Below are 26,904 nucleotides of genomic sequence, written 5' to 3' on the forward strand. Positions count from 1 at the left end.
CTCCAGTAAAGTAAAAATACCTCATAATTGTACTTAAGTACAGTACTTGAGTAAATGCACTTGGTTACTTTACACCACTGCAGAGTTTTAGAGACATAAAACGTCAAACATAAGGTCTGACACCAGTTTGACTCTTCTGTAATAACTTCGGCCTGGGCGTGACGTTTATAAAGAAATAAGAATTCAAACATGCACGTACACATTTTATATGATTTTGAACTCTGAGATAGATCTTTGTGGGCCATCTACCACGTGTTCAATGAAAACAAAACAGAGGAACCACAAGGAGGACCAAAGAGGGGGACTTATAGCAGGTTCTCTGGGTGTAGTTCTCCCCCTGTCAGTAAGGAGTGGTATTACATTAATGTATACAGCCAGTGGGGTACAGGATAGGTGGGGACATCTGGGCACCTCCATGTAAAATTGGCTATTTTGTCCAAAATGTAAAAAGAAAAAAAAAAGTACTGTAAAGTATACATGATGTGAACATATCAGACTTAATGTTATCAATTTTGTCACAGACTTTTACTTGTAACAGAGTATTTCTACATTACAGTATTGTTACTGAAATTTTGATATAGTCTGGATGGCCGAGCGGTCTAAGGCGCTGCGTTCAGGTCGCAGTCTCCCCTGGAGGCGTGGGTTCGAATCCCACTTCAGACATTAACTTTACACTATGAATTGAGTACAAGAGGACTCCAATTGAAACACACTGATGGCTTTTTAAAATCCTATAATTTTGTTGACCTTGTATCTGAACTGTACTTTCATGTGCTTTTTGACTGCAAACTTCTAAATAAAGTATTCAATCAATCAATCAATCAAACCTCATGTAGCTAAAACCACAAGTAAAATAAGGAGACCTTACCCTCCCCCCTCTTTCATTTTCCTCTTTTGTATATATATTTTTTCTCTCTTCATACCAGTAACCTGAAAGCTGATTGTATGACATTCTGTATAGTAGTGTGTATATCTGTCTGACTCATATATGTCATCATGATTTGTGTGCATGGGGATCTCATCTTAAACAAGCTTGCTTAACTGAGTCATCCAGTTTAGTAGACCTTGTATTGTGAATGTTGTACTGTGATTCTCATGTCTTACTAAATAAAAGTACATCAATCAATAAATCAATCCTTCAACTTTATTGTTTATGACTGGATATACAGGTTTTGTAGCAACTTTAGAAATATTACACCTTAATTGTCGAATGTTTAAGCATGTTCTAATCATGTATACTTTACTTTGCTTAAAACCTTATTTTTTTCACCTATCCTGTTACCAGCCCCCTTGTTATACAACAATTAGTTTGCAGGGGAGCTGGGGGGGGGTTACTTGTTAGATTTGACCCTTCTTTTTATACAGTCTATGATTTGACCCCGTGTCTGATATGCAGGCTACTGACTATAGAGGGCACTGTAGCCAGAAATTATACTAGGTTCCCCTCTTCTGTGCATCGTTGTTGGGCTCTCAGATAGTGTTGCCAGTTCTGCTTATTATAAGCTACTTTGGGCTTGTTTGTAATGTAATTATCCAGGAACCCCCCCCCCCCCCCCCATCTGAAAATATTTTGTGCCAGGGACTCCCATACAAGAAAAATAGCAGATCTACAAGCTCACAACGCGTCGCATTATGTGAGCTTGTTTGTACATCGGCTATTGATAGCGCTTCTTTTGGGCTTGTTTTCATAGACTTGGTTGCTTATTTCTCTCACACGGCAACACAACATGGCAACGCTGCTCTCAGTCTGAAATGAACCTCCATGAATGTAAATAAACTGAAGTCAACCTGTTGGCGGTTTAGCCCAAACCAGCGGGACCATTGAAAACACAACCATCTGTCGTTGTCAGCTCAGCTCCCGGTGTGGAAAGTTAACGTTGTGTTTTGCTACAACAGTTTGCACTAGGCGAGGCTTTAGTTTAGTGAAAGAACAGAGTTGATTCAGAACTAACCCCGTTATAACACAGAAGTTGCCTTGTATTGTTCTCTCGCCTCGGTTCTTCTCAGTCAAAATTGGTTATAAACAACAGCTGATGTGTTGATCAGCTGATCCTGCCTACACCGCCATGCTGGCCTTTAACCTTCAACTCTTTAATCCTTAAATTAGTCTAATCTGTTACCCAAGCACAAGCAGTCAGTGACGTTATATACTCACTACTACCTGATCAGGTGAAATTTGGGTCAACAATACAGACAGACAGAATGCCTCCCAAGAAGCAGCAGCAGAAGAAGCCGACGGCCAACGTGTCCAGCTCCCTGGACATGGAGTCCGAGGACATCAGCCTGGAGACCACGGCCCCCACCGAGGACAACGTGTCTTCGTCCGACGAGCTGCGGGGGGTCGGCTCCCAGAAGGTGACCCGTCAGCTGATCGAGAGGAAAGAGCTGCTCCACAACCTGCAGCTGCTGAAGATAGAGATGTCTCAGAAGAGCCTGGTCATGGACCAGATGAAGGCGGATCATCTGACCAGGGTACGGACTGGAGGCTGTCCATATTAAATCATTCAATATCATTCATATTAGGACACTTGGAAACTGTATTGTCCCTAGCCTTGGATCAAGAAGACTGTCTTAGATTTCTGTTATCGATCTCTGTGTCTATGACAGTCTTGGACACTTTGCCCAAACATTACAAGCCTCAAACTCTATTTGGGCCCGTAAATCTGCATATCGTACAAATTCAAAATATGAAGTGCAAGGCAAAGAAGAAGTGAAAAAGGACAGGGACACTATTTGTTGTGTCTGGGAGAGAGAGAGCCAGACACTTAACAGAAATGTGATACATGCATGATTACTCCTGATCTACATCTGATGTCCTTCAACAGCGCTGTTTTATAGAAGATTTGTTCTCTATTCATTGGGTTGTGTTCTTACATTTTAGATGGAAGAGCTAGAGGAGAAGTTGAGCGATGCCCTACATCAGAAAGAAGTCCTGGCTCTGCGTCTGGACAACCAGCTCCAACTGTCTCAGGAAGAGAACAGGTGAGGGAGAGAGAGAGGTGGAGCGAGCTACATAATGTAGCTCATCTCCTGTTTCTGTACTGTGAGGCGGCTTGATGTATAAGTACATCCCCCAGCCATGATGTACAAGTACACGCCCTGGACATGACACTAGTATGTCACCCGGACTTGGGACTTACCCCCAATCCAACCCTTGATGGTGAGTGCCAAGCAGGGAGGCATCAGGTGCCATTTTTTTAATAGTCTTTGGTATGACCCAGCCAGGGAATCGAACGCCGACCTCCCAATCTCATGGTGGATACTCTAACCACAACAAGGCTACATAGGAAAACCGCCTACACTTGGTAGGTTAGTGAATAACACCACTAGACCTTTTCACAGTTGACAAAATAAACATTGTAAATGGGTCCAAGGCTAGAAGGTCCTGGGTTCGATTCCCGCCGGGGACGCTGTGGGCGCTGGGGGCGTGTCTTCTCCTCCGCGTCATCAGCGCCCATACCCTAGGTGGGGTCGGCGAAAGGGCCTACTCTGTGTGGAGTTTGCATGTTCTCCCCGTGTCTCCTAGGGTAGTTAATACCCTCACAAAAACATGTAGTAATCCTGGTCGCTATACCGCCTCCCCCATGACAGACGGGGCGCCTGATGGAGGGGAAGGGAACTGGTTGGAATAACGTGTTCCTTCCACGCGCTACGTCCAACCAGGGAAACTCCCCCCTGTCAGGTGACAAGAAGGTCAGTTGGCTCTCATGCCTGAAGGAAGCATGAGCTCGGCCCTGGCCTCCCTACTGTGGGGGACTGGTGTAGTGCTGGTGTAGGGCTGGTGTAGCGCCCAGGATCACTTAGGAAATTGGCACCGGGTGAAAAAAAATGGGTTACAAAAATCGCGGGATAAAAATTTAAAGTAAAAAAAAAAGTAAATGGGTCCAAGTTTATTTTGCGTTTGTGAATGTTACCAGGTTACAAGGAAATGGACCCAAGCTGTTCCCTAGCAGCAACACAAATCCACTGACAAGATCTATTGTATCTGTGATTTATTATTATTATTATGAATACATTAATTGTATTTATTTATGCCCCATTGGGCAATTCTGCCAAGAGTCTATAGCATTTAAAGGTATCATGACATTCATTTTCACTTTTTTTATTTTCAATGTTTTATTTGGGGTTTTATGACCTCAATTACACCCAAAAAACCTGAACTTAGAACATTCAGTGGATTTTCTGTGGTCTGGGGTTTTCTGAATAATTAGGCTGAAAAGTAATCTGAGCTTGGCCCTTCGACAGTGAGGTCACAGTCGATTAATCCCGCCCACTCTCCTCCTCGCCCCTCCCCTATCCTATCCTTTCCTTTGGGGGGGGCGGAGCAGAGGCGATGATTGACAGGCAAAATCCCTCACCAGCGACAGCCGCAGGCAAAGATTTATTTTTTCATTGCAGTTGAAAAGGCTTTAGAAATGTGAGAGAAAAACACCTGCCATGGATCACTGGAATGGAATTTTCACTTAAAACTTTTTGTACACTTTTGAAGGACCAGGACAAAGACTTTGAATGTGGTGTAAAAGTGAATGTCATTAAACCTTTAAACAGCAATTACATATTGCTAACTTTTACAGTACAAAATATACATTCAACACGGTCATGCTCATCGATGACATAATGCGTAATCTAATAATACATACATACTACTAGCAGTGTATTGAAATTACAATATATCCATAATAATATAACCCACAATGTCTAGACTCTAGACATACAGTAAAGGTACCGGGATTGTAACTAGCATGCATTTGTTAGATTGTTTAGTGACGGTCCTGTTATGGAAAAGGTACAAGGTTCCATTCCTTCTGCATCCTGTTGATGTGTTCTTGGTGCAAGGCGCTGACATCCCTACACCGTGGATACCTCAGTGTTAAATGATGTAAATGATGAGTTTGTAACTCAGAGAGTGTACCAATGTTACATTTGAAGCTCAGAGAGTGTACCAATATTTGTACACTGACACTCTCATTTCCACCTAGGATTTTACTGTGTACGATAAGAGCCACATGCCTAAAATGTGTGATTTAAATGTACAACGTACTTCCAGGAAGCAGCAGGCCCTTCGTAAGCAGGAGATGGAAACCATCCTGTTGAGACAGCAGCAGCTGGAAGAGACCAACCAGCAGCTGCGTGAGAAGGCCGGGGAGGTGAGGAGGTCCCTTAGAGATCTGGACATCTCCCAGGAGAAGTACCAGGAGCTCCGTGACCTGCCAGAAGATAAACTCTACATAACAGAATACGTAGCGGTAAGCATGGACGTGTAGGAGGAGAAGACAATGAGGGGGAGAGATAATGAGCTGTTTGTCGGAGTAGGAACTGGGTGTAGTGTCATAGAAATAATAACATGTACAGAGTCTGGGAAATGTTGGATTGTAATTTGTAAGTGTGCTTTCAAGCTTTAATTCTGAATGTATTCCAGGAAAATGCCTAGTGTTAGAAGAGCATAAACGATTTCACTTTTTGTGACAATAACAATGTTTGAGTTTCCCTTGTGCTTTATGAGCACTGTGGAATGTGGATTTGCACGCCCCGCAGGACCGCATATAACCACTTGGGCAACCCAAGGAATCAACCGCAGGTTTCATGTCCTGTACACGGTTTCCAACATCATGTCAGGTTGCTGTTTTGTTGACAACTGGCTGGAAGATGATAACTATAATATCATGGGTATGGCTCAAATGAGGCACAGCCATACAATAGGCTCACTGTTCTAGGCTGCCTTCAGCTCGATATAGAGAACATAGGCAAGTATTGTGGATGTTATAGACATGCCACCCCTATAACTAATAAAAGGAAATAGGATTGAAAAAGCAGCAAAGCGTTCCTTTTAACAAAAAGATGGCATGATAAAGAGGAGCAACAAAGCAGATTTGGACAGGTGCCTGTTGACGAGTTGACTGTATGCTCTGTGTCGTTTCTGTGTGAGGTCAGATGAGGTTCTATGAGGTGGTGACTCCCTTACGGGCCCAACTGTCAGAGCTGCATGTGAAGAGAGGGACCCTGACTGAAGAGCTGGACACACACAGGACCCAGATGAAGGCCCTGATGGAGGTAGGATACATGCGCTCGCACACACACACACACACACACACACACACACACACACACACACACACACACACACACACACACACACACACACACACACACACACACACACACACACACACACACACACACACACACACACACACACACACCCACCTTCAGTGATGCGACATTATGTGTGTGTGTCAGAGCTACGAGGAGGAGCGGCGGCTGCGTACAGAGTTGGAGTTGAGGAGCCAGAGACTGACCCTAGAACTGGCTGATACTAAACAACTGATCCAGGAGGGAGATTACAGACGTGACAACTATCCCAACCTCAAACGGTGTGTGTGAGAGAGAAATTGGTGTATTAAATTTATTTTTCAAGCAATAGTATTTTGCAATGGTGGTCTTAGTTTCTCTGTGTGCTGTGTCCTGGTGTAACAGTGAGCAGTATGTTTAGTCAGACAGACTTTGTTCTCTGTGTGCTGTGTCTTGGTGTAACAGTGAGCAGCAGTGTGTTTGTCAGACTGACTTTGTTCTCTGTGTGCTGTGTCTCTTGTGGTAACAGCGAGCGGGACAGCTTTGAGGCAGAGGCCAAGGAGCTGAGGAGAAGACTGGAGACGTTGGACCTAGCTCACACCGCCCAAACCAGGGAGAGAGACAACCTCAGCAAGGAGGTAACGCACGCACGCACGCGATTTCTACAAGAAAGTAGTCTCTGACTGTTTGCACAAGCAAGGTGGTTTACGTATAGATTTCTTCCTTCAAGTTCACCAGTCTGCCTACTGTCCTTTTCATGTGAACCTTTACCGGGAGACATACATTGCTCTTTCCATAGTTAAGCCTCCACAGAGATATAAGTTCACCTTAAATATTCTTGTGGATTCACATTTCTTCTAGCTTCAAACAGAATTCAACTTCAGATGTCTTGAAGTCTTCTTTCACCTTATGTGCTCACAAATGTAATAATTATTTTTGTGTGTGCAGTATTTATTTTTTTACACAGAATTGAGAAAATTTAATAAAATAATCAATGATAATGAAATGACTTCTTGCTGTTCTGTTGTCTCCTGCCTTTGCTGTTTGTTTACCAATCTAGTCATAATGCTAAACAAATTGAGCAGCTGAGGATTGATCCACTGTGTACTTCTGTCTCCTGCAGGTGGCGACATTGCAGCAGTCAGTGACTCTGCTGCAAAAGGACAAGGACTACCTCCACAGACAGAACATGGAACTCAGCATCCGCTGTGCACATGAAGAAGACCGCCATGAGAGACTACAGGTCTGTGAGATAGTTTGAAGGCCTAACCTACTCCTAAAGGCAAATTAACAATTTGTTGCACGTAGGCCCGTCTAATCGTAATTATTTGAGATAATAGCAATTATCTTCGCATAATTGTCATAATCGTCTCCATGTTGAACAATGTTCACACATTTTCAAATGTAAAAATAAAAGCTGAAATAGCAGATCTACAAATAGCAGATCTTACAACGCGTCACTTCGTGACTCGTTGTAAGCTTGTAGATCAGCTATTAGATCAGCTTGTAGATCAGCTATTAGATCAGCTTGTAGATCTGCTATTTCTTTGTATATATTTAAGTTATTTGTCATATCTGCCCCGTGCAATTTTTGATTACGAAGCCTAAAAGGCAAACAGAAATTTATGCCAAACACACAATTAAATCGTTAATCGCAATTATTTGAGTGACAATTAATCGTCAACTTAAATTTGTAATCGAGACAGCCCTAGTTGCACGCCCTTTTCACTTCGACTAGGGATAATACATCGGAATAAATTAGCCTTCGGGCCTCTATTTCACACTTCAACCGTGGATAATTTTCACTTTGTTGAGTGAAAAGTGTCAAAGTGACTAAGTACAAATTAGCCTTCGGGGCCTCGATTTCACAGGCGACCTTGTCCTTGATTAACGTGCGCTCGCTTTGTCTTTCTCTTCAGGTTCAGCTTGAAGATGCCAAGAAGGCAAGAGAGGATTCCTATGAGAAATATGTGGCTTCCAGGTGAGGCGTTTGGTGTTGGACCCTAGTCCAGATGGTCCCAAACCCATGCCAAGGACCCCTAAATAACCACAGCCTATTGCAAAATGGCAACAATTATTTAACGGAAATAGCCAATCTACAAGCTTACAACAAGTATTGTGAGTTTGTAGATCTGCCATTTTCACTATGTTCGAATATTGTTGAATTATCATATTTTCTTTTTTAAATGTGAAGCACGAGATGCCCAAAATTGGGACACCGGGTTGAAAGTGGTTAAACTGACACAGTAGTCTTACGAATTGATGGGGCGGCAGTGGCTCAGGGGATAGAGCGGCCGCTTGGGAATCGGAAGGTTCTCGGTTCGATCCCAGGCTCCCTCTGTGGTTACTGTCAAAGTATCCTTGAGCAAGACACTGAGCCCATAACTGCTCCCAATGAGCAGGTAGTTGCCTTATATGGGTTTCTCCACCATCGGTGTGTGAATGGGTGAATGTACTGCACATTGTATAGCCCTTTCCTTTCCAACTGGAAAACTAGTGCCCTAGTCATGAGGAGATATTCAATCACTAACAACCTTCTGATAGTTTTAACTAGAGCTCACCAATTACAGTTTATCACACTCCTCAGAGTATGTTTGGGATGGTTTAGCTATAATTAATTGCAGCTGAAAGCTGCAAGTTAGTGTGTGTCCCCATAGCTCTACTCATCGATTTAACAGCATTTAGCAATTACAATTCAAAATGTAGGGGTTTATCCAGAGGGACTCAGGGAAAATGCAAGGTCAAAGTCAGTGCCATGAACATTTGTCAACAACGGCGTAAGTGTGAAGTTACTGAGGTGTGTCAGCAACTTAACCCACAGTGTGTCAAGGAAATTTGAATTGGAGAACAAGGAATATGCCACATAATCAACATCTGTCTAAATAACATGTCTAGCACCTATCTAAGTAGGCAATGAGCAGGAAGAAAATATGGAAATATATAATGAATAATAATTATAACAGAGGGCTTGTATGGGTGATAGAAGGGTGCCCTGGCTAAGGCTCAGGAGGTATGAAGGCGGGATAGATGACTTGTGTTGGCAGTGTGTGTGTTAACCCATTAGCTGTACAATGTTGCATAGCACCAACCCTCATGCCGCACACTCTTCAACTGCCCTTGTCATCACCACACATGTCCTTGCGTTCCCAGAGACCACTATAAGACTGGCTATGAGGCCAAGCTGCGAGATGAGCTGGACAACATCAGAGTGAAGACCGGCCAGGAGATAGACACCCTGCAGAGAGCCTGCCGGGAGATGTACGAGAGGGAGAACAGGTACTATCTATCTATCCAGCTGCTCAATCATCCAATTGACACAAGAATGTAGATAAAGCAGACTGTACAGAAAGTACTTTTCTACCGGTCTTAGGTTATTTGTCATATCTACCCTGTGCAACTTCAAAGCCTAAACGCCAAACCAAAATGGATTTTTTTATTCATTCGTTACGGTGTTCAGCGACAAAAACACAATAAAATTAATTTAGTTAATCACAATTATTTTGTGTGACAATTAATCATCAAGTGAAATGTCATAATCGTGACAGCCCTAGGTGGGCCAGGGGGCATATTTTGATGGATGTGTGTTTTTGAAAAGGAACCTGCGCGAGGCCAGAGACAACGCAGTGTTGGAGAAGGACAGGGCGATGGCTGCAGACAGAGACACCCAGTCCAGATATGACCAACTACTGGAACAGTGAGTAGTCCTATTTCACACACCACCCACAAAGATTTGATCAAATAGAATGGAGTGTTACACTTTTGTAGTCCTAATAATCCGGAAGTGAGTTCACAATTGTTTACCTCGCCAGATCTACCATTCTTTTGTATCATAGGGTTTTTGAATTAAGCAGAAATGAGAAAGTACTGTGGTAAGTAGCCCTTGGAACCAGCGACTCAAACGAAGCTGATTCTGCCAAATATGTGCACGGTTCAACACCCCTGTTGACTGACCAACATGTAGGAGTCGGGCGAGTCACGACAAACATCGCCCTCTCTGCCCGCTATCCCTCCCGCAAGCACAGCCAATTGTGTTTGTCGGAATGTCCGGCCAAGCCGAATGCACGGCGAAGTATTTAAATACATAGTCTCTGCGGTGGTGGGCAGGAACGTTACCCCTCTGGCCCCTGTCAGGTGATAAGCAGCGGCTTGCTAGCTCCTCATGAATTGAAGGAGGCATGAGCGCAGTTGTGGGCTCTCCCTAGGCTGGCAGAGGGAGAGTAGCGCCCAGGATTACATAGGCAATTGGCACTGGGTGAAAAAATGGGTTACAAAATCGTGGGATAAAAATTTAGAAAAAACAAAATAAAACATTCACAACACAGGAAATACCAGTTTCAATGTACTCTCCCTGTAGTTATCGTAATAGTTTAGCACGGCCTCTGGGTCACAGCAGTGGGGCTAAGCTAGCAGATAAATACTCCTTGAGTATCCTTGAGACGTGATGACATGATGTGCCTCCTAAGAACACACTTTTTCTGTCCTTTAAGGGATTATAGACTTTCTGTAGTTGCGGCAGTCCACTTTCACAGTGCAGTCTTCAGATGCTGTATGCTGAGGACACTTCAGCAACATAAACTGTCAAGGAACTTCAAAGTCAGTTGTTGCTGTCAACCTGTCAATGGTTGAATTTATTGCTTACGCTAACAAGGAAATTGGTAACATAGGGCGTGTTGGCTTGCTACCACGCATGGATGAGGGAGAACTGAGGTATGATAAATACAGTACAGGCATCCTTACTGTTAAATGCCACTGCCTTTATTGAACTGAATTAATTCTGCCCGCACAATTCACTTCTGACGTGAAATATAAAGAGGATATATAAATCATGAACCAAACAAAATGAAAAACATTTAGGATTGTTGCTCTATTGATTTATTTGTAATTGGCATTTTAAATAATAAGTCCATATCTGGTTAATATTGTTTCTTAATTTAGACTAAATATTTTCTTCATGAGCTATGGAATTCTTGCAGTTGCCACTGCAGTTGCCACGGAATGTTATGGCCACTCAGATGTTTCTATTGGGCTGTAACCAGTAGCGACAAATTGTACTCTTTATTATATACAGTAACGTTAAATCATTTTGACAACTTGTCTACCTAGGATTCCACTGAAAGCTGTGTGTGTGTGTGTGTGTGTGTGTGTGTGTGTGTGTGTGTGTGTGTGTGTGTGTGTGTGTGAGAATTTGTGCGTGCTTGTATGTGAGTAAGTGAAAGCCTGTCATTAGCCTGTCTTGTGGGTGCGGTGCTACTAAAGGTGGTTGTGGTTTTCCCTCCTTACAAGAGATCACATGTAACAGTGAGGTCAGAAGGTGACTGAGAAGTCAAAGGTCACTGGCAACTACTGGCTCGAGCCTGGCTCATTCTGACAGCCTTATTCTCAGGAATTAAATGCTTTGGTACACCTGATACACCTAGACCTCGCATGGTGGCTCTGTGCGGTACCTTTTGTATGCAAACCAATTTACATATCAGAGGCAGTTTATTTTATTTTCTTTTGATAGTATCACAACTAAATGCATCACACAGTTGGGGGAAAAAAACATTTTCTTCTCCTTTTTCAAAGTGTTGCAAAAATCTGGTCAATCCCTGAAATTGTGACACACACACACACACACACACACACACACACACACACACACACACACACACACACACACACACACACACACACACACACACACACACACACACACACACACACACACACACACACACACACACACACACACACCAGTAGCAGTAGTGGCAGTGGTGTTGTCCCTGTCACTTGGTTACAACTAGTAACTTGTCATGCCTCTCATTCTTCTAGGTCCAAGCCACCAGCTGTTAGCCATTCCTTGTCCCCCCCCCCACTCTCTCTCTCATTCTCTACTCTCTCTCTCTCTCTCTCTCTCTCTCTCTTGTGCTGCGATCACATTCACACTCTGCGCTGCATCCCAGGCCAGCAACGACAGATGCTAGCCACAAGCCCTTAACCCCAAACCCCACGCATGCCTCTATTTTTGGGCCAAAGAATGAAGTGGACACGCTTGAAATGGCGTCAATGAGCTTTCTAGCGCAGAGGGTCAACTAGAATCTGGCGTTCTCTTTGGGACTGTCAGCTATTGCCTTGTCATAAAAAAAAACAAACACTTAAAGTATTTAGCAATATCGTACCATTTCCACCTTTACATTGAGACCAAGTGGGCCGTAAAAAAAATAAACGGCCTCAGAGAGCTTTCCCCTCAGGGGCCCATAGACAGCCGTAAATATTCAAGTCAAGTCAGTATTATTGGCATAATACCCCATAGCCCTTAGGGGGTGAGGGGACGTGGCTGTGGAGGTATTCCTTTTACATCGCGTTTCACCATCCAGAATGCAGTCGCTATCGACAGAGGCTTCACATTCAAGCATGAAATGTCTGTCATAAGTGCGTTGCTCAGGCCTGCACCACGCCACGCGGATGATGAAATCCCTCAGGGTCAGATGTAATAGAAAGTTATTAATATTATCCAACTGCCTCTGTGACCTAATATGTGTGTGTGTGTGCGCATACAAGCGTGTGGTACGGAGCTATGCCCAATGCACTGCTGTGACAAGTTCTGACAACTGAAACTGCAAACTAGGTATGCCCTTTTTTTCTGTGCCCTTCTTCTCTATTTCTCCATCAGTCTATCTCTCTCTCACTCTCTCTCTCTGAATTATTAAACTCTTAACAGTCCATGTGTGGGTGGAAAGGAAGGCTTCCAACTCTTTCTTTAGCTGCCAGCAACTGCCATTAAAGATCAAACGCCATCAGGAGTGCCATGAGAGAAAGACCGTTTTGGATACAAATTTCTTCCTGCTTGGTGACTGTGCTAACTTGGATTTGAATTGTTTGATGCCATTGCAGAAGTCGCCAAACCACAAAATTAGTCATGGTTCCAGACCAGGCACATTAGATGAGTTGGATTTATACAGTAAACAATGAAATCATAACAAATGCTTCATTATCTTGAAAGGAATGGTATTGTGAAGATCCTACCTTATGGCTGTATTTGTGCTAAATATCGATGATTAGATTCATCTCATACAAGGAATAACTGGCATAGTGAGGCAAGATATGTACGATTTTGCTAGTTGCAGACAGTTTTATGTTAAATGGTAAATCAGTCAGTCTCAATCCATTATATGGGAGAGGCTGTGAGTAGATGGGTGACCACACACCACGTCTTCTGCGGAGCATCCAAAACTTCAGAAGTTGTAGGATATTAAGGGAATGAGGTGGGAGCAATTTGAGAGATTCATGCAGCTTTGGACCTAAATCCAAATTTGAATCAATGTGATATTTGTTGCTTTGACTAGAGGTATTAGAAGATCATGAACATTTGAGGTACATTGCAAGCCAGAAGCATGGCGATGAGTGTGGTCTCCCCGAGATTAAGTGGTGCCTTTTTTTTTGCCCCACAGTGCTGGGAGTTTTTAGATGTGGGCAACATGCTGCCAACTTGATAAACTGTGTAGGTGTGCATGGATATTGGATACAGTATCTAACACCCCAACACACGTCATGTTTTTATATCATGCAAATGATATTTATTGTGTGTGTTCCTCCAGGTTCCGCCAGCTCCAGCTGGGTACAGACGGTAAGGTTTCAGAGATGTCCAGCCAGGTCAAGCTCCACTCCTTTGAGGCGGAGCGCGCTCACTTGCTCCAGGAAGAGACAGCCAAGGCTCTGGCCCAGTGCCAGGTGCAATGTGAGAAACAACAGAAGAAGCTGGAGGTAGATGAGGAGTAGGATGTTCTCTTTTTGCGTGTGTCTCCCTCTGTGGTGGACAAAGTACTTAACTCCAGTACTTGTGTCATGACTCATAGATAGTCCTGGTCAAATATTTACTTGAGTTAAGTACAGGAGTACTTGTGTATAACAATAAGTAGTTATTTCGCTGTATTGAATTAGTTTTTTGCAAAACATATTGATATCTGTCTTTGAAATGTAGTGGAGTTTAAGTCATACAAGTAAAATACAGATACTCAAAAAATGTACATAGTTACTGTCTGTCCACCACTGTGGACGATTCACTTTCCTTTGAGGTAAGAAAAAAGTGATGCCATTTATAATGGTCAATAATGACGATTGTGCCACTTAATGTTTTGGCTGCTAATCAAACAGCAACCGACCTGGACGATCTCTGCCACTCATTCCTCCTCCACGCTCTCCTTTCTGTTCTCGCCCCTCAGGTTCTGACCCAGGAGTTCTACGGTCTGCAGACGTCATCCGAGAAGCGTCTGACGGAGCTCGGGGCGCACAACGCCGAGCAAGCAGCTCGTCTGGAGACCTACGAGAAACTGGAACAAGAGCTCGACCAAGTCACCATGCAGGCTGCCGAGAGTGAGTACAACAATGTTACGCTACATGACACAGAAGAGCCTTTACTGCAACAGCAGCAGAGACGTCGGAGTTGGTGATCGGTTACTCTGTACTAACGTGTGTCATTTGAGTACGGCGGTAGGTGGTACACATACACACCAGCACACCAGCCCCTCCTAACAGTGTAAACGGCTTCCACAAATAAATTAATTGCTTATAGTGGAAAGCCAAATAATGTGGATTGGAATGGGGTGGGGTTGGGGGATACAGTAGCTGTAGGATACTATGTTAAGCAAACAGACATGCTTTTAGGTGTTGCTCAGGATCTAGGCAAGAGGCAGATACAGAGCATGACACGTTCATAATGAGCACAATATCGCTATGCTGTTGCTGCATCCTTGTTATATAATACAGCCATTTGATTTTTGTTGTTGTGTGTTGCCAGTTGAGAATGAGGAGGAGGCAGAGAGAGTCCTGTTTTCATATGGGTACGGGGCCAACGTTCCCACAACGGCCAAGAGGAGACTCAAACAGAGGTACAGTGACTGGGAAAAGCTGCTTGAAAGGCCTATCTGTGGCAGCCAATTTGCAACAGGGGGGGGGGGGTTAGGTCCACCAAGGTCTCTTCCTCATGAACAGACAATGTGCCATTTTCTACTGATAATTGAAGTAAATGTTTGCTACACTGATGGGTTGTACCATTGCCAAGTTTAAGTTCACACATGCATGCATGCCATTACAGATGAATGAGGGCCAAGCACGCGGTAGGAAAACTGTATAAATAGAAACCGAAAGTAATATGTGGTTAAAATAACGTGGTTATTTGTATTTGTGCTGGATTTAGTTAAATTAATATAGATTATAACAAAAGTCTCAATGCTCTTGACTTGCGCCTCACCAGGGAGGCGTGCCTCACAACTTTAAAACTCCTGCATTAAGGCCATGATCTGTGTGTGTGTGTGTGTTCCAGCATTTCAGTCTACTATATACACAAGTCGTAAATAATAACCAAAAAGTGCCAGTCAGACAGTTTTCTCAAAGTCGGCAGTCTTTTTTTGGCGACACCTACTGGTAGGCATTACAGCGTTTGTCTAAACTGAAGGAACCCTGAAAAATGAATGCTACAGGGTCCTAGCGCAGTTATTTTGGAATGCAACAATGCGTCGCCAGAAACGGTATTTATTAACATTAAAATACATAAATAAATACGTTCTCAGTGCCTTTTGTCATAAGTATCCGCCCTCGACACTCGCAATTAAAATGATATTAAATTGTGTTTAAAGAGAAAGATTGTTTTTTTTTTTTAAAATGTACCAGTCAAAGATTATGTAAAAAAACGACTTTTGTTAATTGAAAAAGTTACATAGTGTGACCTTTTAATTGACAAATATGGGGTTCTGTCACTTTTGACATCCAAATCTGCCATCTCACTGCAGTGCCGCAAGCTAACGCAGAACCAAAACCGGTAACAAACTAGACATGGATTTGGAGACAAAGCTAGATTTCCTGACAACCACAACTGTTATCAACATGAATTAAGGGGAATCACTTGTGTGATCATGTTTAGAGATTTGCATAACTGGATGTATGTGTGCGTGTGTCGTGCAGCGTTCACCTGGCCCGTAGGGTGTTGCAGCTGGAAAAGCAGAACACATCCCTGAGGAGAGAGCTGGAGAGGCACAGCACGCACACAGGGCAGATTTCTGAGGAGGTAAACACGCGCACACACACACACACACATGCACACACACAATTGCACATACTGTATCCAAGTATGTCCAACTGTCCATATGAGTGTGTGAGTGTGTGGGGCTACGTTGCCTGTGTGGATAATCATGTGTGGGATACACTTTGAATCCCTATCGAAATCATTGCAAGTCTGCACATGTACTGTACTGTAACGCATAGCACGCACGCACGCACACACACACACACCCCCACGTGTTTGCCCCGGAGCAGACCCAGTGCGTTCCCACAACTGCATGGCTCTGAATGATGGCTCATTTATTCCATGCACATCTTGTTAAAAGCCATAATGATTTATCTCACCTATACTGGCATTAACCGTGTCAGAATCAAAGAGTTGTTTTTGTTGTTTGATGAGATCACCCAATATCTACCTTCTCCCCCCCAAGGTATGGCACAGATGAAACTTTCGATGAAACATGGATTCTAGGATCTCGTCTCAAGTTATGTCATTCAGGGTGACCATTATACGATGAAGTTGCTAGTAAAAATAAAAATTAATCAAGGAAATGCAATATTAACAACTGCAGGTACTTGGGCGAACACCTGCTTTGTATGTCATTTATTTTGCCACGATTTCTGGATCTAGACCTAGTAGGAGGATCTGAATCCCAAGTCAGCATGTCCATGTTTTGACAGAGAAAATCTCGGTTAAGCCTCTGATTGGCTGCACTGTAACGGAACTCTGTGGTTGGTCAATTCATATGTCTGTCACACATTTCTTTTTTGGTCTTAGGGGGCGGTCCTTAACCACTTTTCCATAGCTATGTGTCCGATGTCAGATATCTGTCTAATCGTATGGATTACTGCAAGACTAATGTCCAACTAACGGGGAACCAGGGCACTGGGCTGCACTGACACTTTTCCCCTCTCTAGTTTACACAAGAATGTATTCCATTTGTCCGTGCTACACTCATCATGTCCCTCAGTCTGGCCTTAAAAGACTTCATGAAAAAGGAAAGGGTGTTTGGGGACAGCAAACTCTCTCCAAGAATCTTATATCAGCACACTGAGTGAGAACTCCTTGTCAAACACACATTGAGCGATGAGGAGTATGACTACCATGCTCCACGGTGCATCAATCAAGGAGGGTTTTGTTGTGGTTAGAATGTGTGCGCACGTTACACAGGACTTAATTTGGGTGTGGGTGACTTGATGTCTATGCAGTCACGTTTTTGCTGCTTGTGTTCCAATGTGAAACCCACCCAAGAAGGGGCGGGACTTGGTTGCTCTTCTAGTGTTAAGTCAGCGTATGCGTTGCGCAACCCAGAGAGCTGCGATAGTAGGAGGAGCTGTGAGGTTTAAATAAGCCAGCCATTCACCTGTCACATTGATTGATTGGCACTTGTCTACAACGCCACATGATTCAGACAGGATGAAAGGGACAAAATGAGAATGCCAGGGTGAGGAAAACAGAGGTTTCCTGTTCACCAAGACAAAGGTCTACTCTAGGGTGTTAACCACTTAAACCACCCACACAGGTTGCCCTGACTAACTCTAATATATGATTCTGCCCATCCCACCTCATCTGCTCACCTGCAAACACTACCAGTTGACTGTAAAATTGGTTTAATATGTAACACAGATTTTATATACTGTAAATAATTGTTTGCTTAAACATTTTGTAACATGCCGTTCAGTATTAAGCAACCCCACATCCAAGTAAAATATCATTTAGACACTATGGCTCTGTTTCATTTGCAAGGAAGCTTCCTAGCTAGGTAGCATTTTACAGTAGGGAGCATACGGTTTAATCCTCATTTGGATGTAAACGGTCAAACAAGCATTTGCAAGATTCTCCCATTCATCAGCACTGGAGCAGCTTCACAGACAGTCACTCGCAGACATTAGAGATTAAACTCCAGGCTTCTGTCGTTAGCTCTCTGAAATTATTGTTTTTAACAAATATGGACTGAGTAATAAATACTCATCGGAGATAACATGCAAACTTTAGTGTTATGAGCAGACTTCCCCCCTTAATCCGAATATCAACTGTTCCAAATGAGTGCTAAAGCTGTGTTCTATAGATGGTGGTGAGAGACGAGGCAAGTTGAGGTTTTGTTGTATTGTGCCCCTATGTGAAGGTGCCAGCAGAGCAGATTCAAGCTATAAATTACAAACAAACCGAGACCGAGACGAGACGGTGTGATTACAAGAGCTGCCTTTGATTTTCCACTGTACACAGTCAAATCTAAGTCTTAATTTAACTAACAGTGTACAAATGGTTTTATGGGCGTGCACTCAGAGAGTTCAATGAACACTGAGGATTTGACTGTGTACAGGCAGCCGAGCCAGGTGAATGAAATGGAATTAATCCATAACTTTGTGCAGTTGGGAATGCTGTGAAGGCGTAGTGTTGCGTCAAGAGAACGTAAAAAGCCAGCATACTTGGCACTCCATTTACACACCTTTTATTGATCCCATGTGGATCTTGATCAGTTCCACTCTCGCTGCGTTCAGTCCTCACGCTGTTGTGTTGTGTTATATGTGTTTCCCCCCAGTTATCAGCAGCCAACAGGCTGCTGCAGCAGACCCAGCAGCCCTATAGCTACCTGATTGAGACGGTGCGACAAAGAGATGCACAGATCAGCTCCCTGAAGGAGCGTATCGCCTCACTGGAGGATGATGCCAGGTACACACATGCAAGAAACATGCACTTCTTCCTGTGTATAAATGAAATGAACGAAAACAGCCGTGTGTGTGCGTGTGCGTGCGTGCGTGCGCGTGTCATGTAAGTGCACCTACAGTACACTGACAGAATCCTTCTATCCCATGTATCTATCTATCCTCTCTCCCCTGACAAAAATGCAACCCCAGACCCCATACAGGTTTCCTCTTGCTGCTGTCAAACGTTCACCTGGGGCTAGTGGGAGAGAAAGAGAAAACAGTTGAAATCATCTAAAACGTTCAAAACTCCCCATTGACATGAACAACACTCAAACTCGTGGACAGTTATATAAACTTATCACCCTCTCTGTCCTTTTATTACTCTCCCACCCAGGGTAAGAAGGCTTGGTATAGATTCAAGATTTGTATTGTTACATCTTGTATAGAAAGTATTAGAAAGTAACATTCTTGGGTTTTGGCTCAAGATGTAGATATAGATATCATTCCAGCATTCATCATTCGCTGAGCTTATCCAACTGAATCTATAGTGCTTCTGTATGCTTAAATGTCACTGTGGACGACCTCAATGCACAAGGAAGGAACACAGCATGGACTAAAATCAGTCGCCAAACACTGTTTTGGTGCCAAAGCTTGCACCACAACTAATACATTATAATGCAGCACCGTCTTTGAATAATTGATTATTTTATTGCCACATCCTATATATTAAAATTGGTAAATGGGAGGACCGGCGGGCGGACAGACAGACCACGTCATCATGCTCATGTCATATAAGTATAAGGAGTTCCCAATGCAGCTACGCCCAAATATGTTGTCTAACCTCGATGTATTGCCATGGCATCAGGCGCAAACAAATCAGTCAGCTCTATATGGGCACAAAAGGCATGTAAATATTAAAAAAACACCAAATGGATTAGACACAATTGTGACCATTGAAGATTCAACACTCAAACAACTGGACAAAACAACAGTGCAACAGACAATGATACAATAAATGTTTTTTGAAGGAGGAGGGTGGCCAGGGATTCGCCACGAGGAGCATGCCCCTCACAAAACACATCATTTCATGCCCTTCACAAGAGACATCATTTCCAGCAATTCACATTATGGACACTACCACTCTAACTATCAAATGTCCACAATTGAGCAAATTGCCCATATATAGTTCATAAGCTAGGTGAAACCTAGCCTTGTTTTTGGATACAAGGTAAACATTACAACGTTTACCCCACCCACCTTCCCACCCAGTAGTACTATGTCAAGTCAACCCTCATGACTCTTTTCACCCCAAAGAACACCTTCATCCTTTCAATAGCCTTTTTGGTGTTTGCTCAAAGCTCCATCAAACCACTTGTGGACAAACGTGTTTGGCAAGTTTCTTGAGGAACTAGAAAACAGGGAGCACTGAATTGATGATTTATATTCACCACAGCAATTGTTGATTTTAAATTGGAATATAAAAATAACAACTAAATTACCAAACTCACACACACAACGCAGGACTTTGACAATCTTTACTGTCCACATTGCCATACCACTCAGTACATTTACAATAAGATACAGAGGTCCCATACTATGGAACTTGTACTTTCATATTGTGAAATCATCATTCCCAGTTCATCAAGTTTATAATTACACACACACACACACACACACACACACACACACACACACACACACACACACACACACACACACACACACACACACACACACACACACACACACACACACACACACACACACACAAACTGCACTAACTCAAGCATGCTTTGTCGTTCCCTCTGTTTCTCTTGCCTCCACACAAACTCACACATATGAAAAGATGTTCAGAACAGCCGTCTGTACTGCTGCAAAATGGTTCTTTCCTTTATCTACTGCATTCATTGTATTGTATTTGCATTATATTTATTCTATATTAGACTATCAGGTATAACTCAGTAAGAGGAGCCATGTGATAAACCTTCTGGCTTTTAGTTCTTCAGGCACATTTCATTGTTATAATTGTTCTTGTGCATTTTTAGATATCTCCATTTGCCAATTTGTGTTTTGAACTTTATGTGATTATATGTTAAATAAATATGTAATTGTAGTTAAGTCGGTTTAGATTGTCTGCCTGACCTCTCTGCCTGTATCTTTGAGTTTGCAGTGCTGTCCCGAATACCTTTTGGTTGAAGCTTTGAATATATTTGTTTTGTATTTGTGTCCAGTGTCTTGAGAAAAGAACGGAATGCGCTGCAGCACGCGAAGAACAACATGGCTGCTGATCTGGAGAGACTCCTCAACCACAGAGAGGTAACCATGACCATGACCATGTCTTGACCACGGTCAAGACATGGGGCAGGCTTTTGCTACAACTAAAATTCCAACCTGTTAATCCTTGTCAGCAATAGCTCCAGCTGTGACCTCACCTATTGATGTGCCAGGGGAATAATAATATTATTATATATTCGTTGCTGTCCGGCAGAAACCAGCTAAGTCCATTTTTCCGCTTTTGCATTTTTTCCACAAATCAGTGCTATTGAACACCCTTTACGTCTGTGTGTTGGTAAAAGAAATATTGAACCAATGAAAAGTATTAAAAAGTGCTTCTGACAAAACCAGCTAACTCCATTGAATCCTCAAAGTTTCTGCTAAACCAGCTAACTCCAGCAAAGGGGGGTGGAGTTAGCTGGTTTTGCTGACTCCAGGCTCCACCCCTTTTGACCTCCAACCTCATTGTGAGCTTGGAGGTCCATTTAGCTGTTCTCAATGATGAACAAAACCTCCTAACTCTTCCTGCCGGACAGCAGAAATATATTTGTAACCTATTTTCCAACGTCGTATCGCAAATGTAAAGGTATACACGTTCCTATTGATGTCTGTAATAAAAACAGGGTGGTAAAATGATATTCCAGTGTGAAACAAGAGATTTGTCGGACTGTACTGAATTTACACGGGCTGTCAAAATACCTGATTAAACAGTTGTCTCACAGCAGAATATCATTTTACCACCCTGTTTTTACTACAGACAGCAATAGGAACATGTGAGTACCTTTTAAATTTACGAGAAATGCTGGAGAAATAGGTAAAAAATGCACCTGTTCGCCCAGCACTCCCAGTCCTGGATAGCAAAACTATATTACGGAGTCCCGAGCTACTGTGATGGATGAGGTCACAGATGGGCTAGGTCAGCAACGGCTCAGTAGACTCCTACATATAACTAGTTTGGTACATATGTCATCATGTCATGCCTATGCTTTCCATGATAATGAAACTGTGAACAAAATATTAAAGTACTACTTGAAAGACAAACAATTTACTGGACTTTGACAAAAATACACAAAGTTGGCCTGGTATACCCTCTTGTAGAAGCTCCCTACTTTGCACCCTTAGAAAAATCGCTTTTGCACGCATATTAAAATGATATTTGATCTGCACCATGGGCAATATATCGCAGTGTGCTTCAGGGTGTCACACATTCTAAAAGAAATGCTCACTCAAGGCTGTGTGTATGTGCATGCGTGTGTGTATGTGCACGTGGGAGCGTGCACGCCAAGCCAGCCGTTTGGTGTATGAAGTATGTGCCCCCTCGTAGACAGCTGTTCCTCAGCCTGGCTGTTTGGGATGCCATGAGTGTGTGTGTGTGACATGCCAGGGCTCATGTCCTCAGGGGTGATAAATAGAACCGTGAAATGGCTCGGGGTCTTCTCCCTGCCCTGCCGCCACCCCCGCAGACCCTTGAACCCGTTGGGCTTCTTGCAAGTGGTCTCATAGCTGGATTTCCACAACTAGGGCCATCTGGCCCCGAGATGCAGGCCAAGTATTACAAGATGCCTACAATGGTAGATATAGGCCACTATATGATAGTATGGGAAGGATTCTGCTTCAAAACATGTTGAGGGTGGTTGAGTTTCCATTTTGACATCAGCAGCATATTTATAGGCTAAAATTAGGACAACATTCTGTGAATGTTTGCGGGGGTAATTTGATGTGATTGATTTTCTTGAAAATTATATTCATAAGTTCATAAAATGTTTGTTGTCTTGTTCCAACAAATGTTTATCCTTTTACAAAAAGTCCACACACTATAGATCCGATACAATATATGAAAAAGCATTGGTTTTACATTTTCTCTGCTCGTCCCCACTTGTAGTCTAGCCAGACAGTCCGTGTCAGAAATGTCTGTGTGATTTAATTTGACTGTCCCTCAGGCACTGACCTGGGTCACATTGTCTCGCCTTGGTCCAAAACATCAGGAGGACAGGCTTCTCCTTAGTACTTGTTTCTCCTTGGAGTTGACAGTTAGCAGGTGAAATGAGGGGCAACAGTACAGGACAGAAACCTGGAAGGTTTTATTCCTACACAGTAAAGTCCTCAGTGCTAATTTAACTTTTGAGAGTGTACAAATGGAACCAAATTGACTCCATTTGTACACTCTCGAAGATATCCACTTTAAACCTTGCGTCCCAATTTTGGGGATGTCATTATAGGTGACGTTATGATGTTTTCCCAAAATATCGAATGAATTTTCAAAAACTTTCAGCGAAGTATATAGGGTTTAAGTGGTTAAATTACCACTGATGATTTGACTGTGTAGGCCAGCAGGAATTTATGTTACTCTTGAGCTAAGCAATCTCAGCCACTGCACCATTGATGGGAACTGAAATTCAGACTTATTGGCCATTACTTTTCTTTCTAAGTTGTCATTGTTTCTAATGTGTGTCTGTCCAGGAGTTAGCGATGATGAAGCAGGTATTGATCAGCATGAGGTCTGGCCAGAGAGACCCTCCAAGCCTCCTTGACCTCAGACTGGACGGAACAGGGACCAGCCCTCCCAACACCAGGACGCCAAGACCCAAACGCCTCGGCAAGACCGCAGAGGAGGAGACAACCAACAGGCCAAAACCCACTGTGTTTGTGAGCATCTCCTCTTCCACGATGTCTGATAAATTCACACCGAGTATCAAAACTATTCATGTTGACGTAGGTGCAGTCCGGCTTTGTCGAGCGTCTATATCTATACAAACACAATTGGCCCGTGTTTGGGGGGAGGGAAGGGAGGGTGATATTTGTCACTACACGTGCTACGGGCTGGGGCGGCACCTGACAGCAGGGAGTGTTGGGCGGGAGGAGTATGACAAAGGCTTGACGTCCTCCCGGTGGCGGCTCCTCACTGGCAGGTGAGTCAGTAGGATACAACAGCATTGACGACACACAAATGTGTGTGTGGGCAGGAATTAATTGGTATAACGACTAAATTGAGAAGAACAAGGGGTAAAAAGCAGCAGAAAAAAGAAAAGAAATGAACGGTCACATAATGTTTCTAAGAAGTGACATTCTTAAAAAGGAACACAAATATTTGAAAGACTGCTATCATGTTCAAAGGACCCAGAGTTTATTGTATAAAGAATTCATAGATTTTTACTTAAACTATAATTGAGTTTAATTTCCTGCACAATTTGTCAATTGTTTACTACAGTCAAATTGCAGTATATAGTACTATAACACTAATTATATTCCCACATTTTTGCCAAGTGGTCTCCAACTTCGTGATATATATCATATTGCAATACCTCTGTTAATTTCCAACTGTAAGTAGTGCTGAACATGACCGAAGGAATTCATGGCTTCATTACCCATGAATTAAAATGACTCATTTTTTGTGACCTTTACTTGAGTGCGTCACTCTCAATAAACTCTGTTAAAGCAGTTGCGAGATTACATTGTCCGGGAGAGGAGTCCGAGTACAATCCACGCTTCCTCATCAATCTAATTCTTATTCTTGTTCTGTTTTATTTCCATTGCAGACCAATAAGGATGTTCCGGAATGGTACCGAAAGAAACACCAACCCAAATGAGCAGTCACATGGAGTTACGAATTATTTTTAATAGTTGTTTAATTGGATATTCAGTTTCTTGTCATTTGATGAAATTATATTTTGCTATGCTTTTTTTTTTCTACATGTAAATAAAATTTGCTATCAGATCTCATAAAGTTTGTTATATGAAACTTGAACCGTTGTTCATTATTATTCTAATCTTCTGTGAAGAAACCAGGTTCTGACTCAACAGCCTCAAAACCAGAGGTATTACTTCCTGAAGTCTTGACATTCCTGAAAGACTTGACTGGCCGAAAAAAAAACATTCCTTGGTCCTTGGCAATCTATTATATTAAGCCTGTCTGTCATTATTCTCAGAACATTAGTACTTAGTAGTCATCCAGTATCGTTGAATGGGCATGAAAGGTCCAGAGAACATGAGGGTTTCTCAGCCTTAGATTTGTACGTGCTGAGACTCCTTTGGCTTTAAATATAGACATGCTGGGCATACCTTGATCATTTCTTATCGGTGTCATATTAAAGTTAGCCCCAGGGCTTGAATGCCTTAGGCTGACTGGTCTCTCTGTCGCCCCTCTCTTCTCCCTCTTCTTTCTGGTATCTCTCTGACTTTTGCAACTCCCAATAACCTGTCTTTTCCCGAATGTATAATTATACTGATTCCAGTTCATTTTTAAAATGTATTCATTTAGATTATCCACAGTATCTGAAACAGTTTATGGTACCTTAACCTTTCACACATCAACTGAGACATTGTTAACAGGTTTTCTTTCGTGTTCCAAATATATCTAAATCAGTTGCCAAAAAAACGTTTAAGTTCAAAGCTCCTTCTGACTGGAACAATCTACTTGTTCATATTCAGTCAATGAAATCTTTTCAATTGTTAAAAACGGTGGTGTCCTCACTATGAGATTACCTGTTCATGTTTTGACTAATCATTACAACAGATCTATGACGCAATGATTCATATACCGTGCTCTGTGTACTGTTGGTTTGTTATCGTATGTTTTGTTTGTTTTTGGCTGGTTGATGTTTGAATTGTCTGCTAAATATTTTGTCTTAATGTATGTGTGTTTTGTAATTTGCGGACCCCCTTGAATTTGAAAACGAGATGGTTCATCTCGAGGGGTTAACTTATTCCCAATAAAGAATTTCAGACAGACTGAGAAGTAGATAACTACAATGCACATTAAAGGAATAGTTCACCCCAAAAAATACTTTTTCCTATCAAATCAAATCAAATCAATAATTTATAATAATTTGACCGGTGGACGGGTAGGCAGCGGTTCCGATAAAAGGGACAAAGGAGACCCTCTGTCTCTCCTACCGGAACCGCTGCCGGTCATGAAATTATTGGCTTGGGAAAGCGATAAAAACAAAAAAATCACACCCAGTGTGAAGTGGGCGGTGTGGTCACAGTGGTCATCACAGTGATGGAAGTTCACTTAAAGAAAAGTAATATTGTGGACCAACCATTGTACACCCCTAACTTTAAAAAAAACATAAATTTGTTTTTTTTAAGTGCATAGTCCTATTTATAGGGCTATGCACGTGTGTCATGTTTCACTAGCCAATCACAGTCCTGAATAGACTGTGATTGGCCAATCACGGTGCAGGGTTAGGGGTGTACAATGGTGGCCAATCACAGCGCAGGGTTGGGGGGGTGCAATGGGTGGGGGGGGTACAATGGTGGCCAATCACAGTGCAGCGAATTTCGATGTCCAAACCTCACATATAGGGGCGGTTTCACCGTCCAAAAATATCCATGAATTCAAGTCACCATGGGGTGAATAATCGATAGAAAAAAAGTCATTCTGGGGGTGAACTATCCCTTTAAAACAGCTGACGGTGTACATTATTCATAAACTTATCATTTATGCAAATTGTGTTCAGAAGCATCTTTATTGCACTTAGACATCTTATTTGCACTGCTCTCTCACAGTCATGACAGTTGGATTATTATGCCGCTTCTGTTTGGGTGACTTCCATCATATCTGTATTATGTATTCTTAAGTTAATTCACACGTAATTTTCATAACATGAAAGCTACACAGCGGTGAAATAAAACTCAATGACACTTTTGTAAAAACAACTATAAAGGTTATGTTTTTACGAATCAAGCGCAGACTTAAAATCCTGAAGAAGTAGGCTATAGTTGGTCAGAGATATTCATTACATTATGTCTAGATCAGTGGCTCTCAAAGTGGGGTCCAGGGTTCCAAATGGACCCTTACAGATCTGTAACTCTTGAGAGTGTACAAATGGAACCAAATGGACCCGTGAGAGTCCATTTATTTGGTTCCATTTGTAC

The 26,904-nt window shown here is 42.6% G+C and overlaps 1 protein-coding gene across 2 annotated transcripts; it reads left to right on the forward strand.

Moving 5' to 3' along the window:
• The first annotated feature begins 1,816 nt into the window (after positions 1–1,816).
• Positions 1,817–25,860, forward strand: pibf1 (progesterone immunomodulatory binding factor 1). 2 transcript variants are annotated; one of them, XM_080449476.1, is made up of 18 exons: positions 1,817–2,472; positions 2,882–2,982; positions 5,048–5,246; positions 5,932–6,051; positions 6,238–6,371; positions 6,599–6,707; positions 7,193–7,312; positions 7,989–8,050; positions 9,220–9,345; positions 9,665–9,763; positions 13,647–13,812; positions 14,271–14,421; positions 14,846–14,936; positions 16,009–16,111; positions 18,648–18,778; positions 20,985–21,069; positions 23,488–23,673; positions 24,564–25,860. In XM_080449476.1, the coding sequence occupies exons 1-18, from the start codon at positions 2,203–2,205 to the stop codon at positions 24,612–24,614; spliced, it is 2,304 nt and encodes a 767-aa protein (XP_080305602.1). In that variant the 5' UTR covers positions 1,817–2,202; the 3' UTR covers positions 24,615–25,860. The 2 variants fall into 2 exon arrangements, with proteins under 2 accessions (XP_080305602.1, XP_080305603.1); XM_080449477.1 differs by lacking the exons at positions 18,648–18,778; positions 20,985–21,069; positions 23,488–23,673; positions 24,564–25,860 and adding an exon at positions 16,536–16,722.
• Positions 25,861–26,904: the final 1,044 nt, after the last annotated feature.

This window comes from Gymnoscopelus braueri (genome assembly GCF_963280865.1).
Source record: "Gymnoscopelus braueri genome assembly, chromosome: 14".
In the NCBI taxonomy this organism is placed as follows: domain Eukaryota; kingdom Metazoa; phylum Chordata; class Actinopteri; order Myctophiformes; family Myctophidae; genus Gymnoscopelus; species Gymnoscopelus braueri.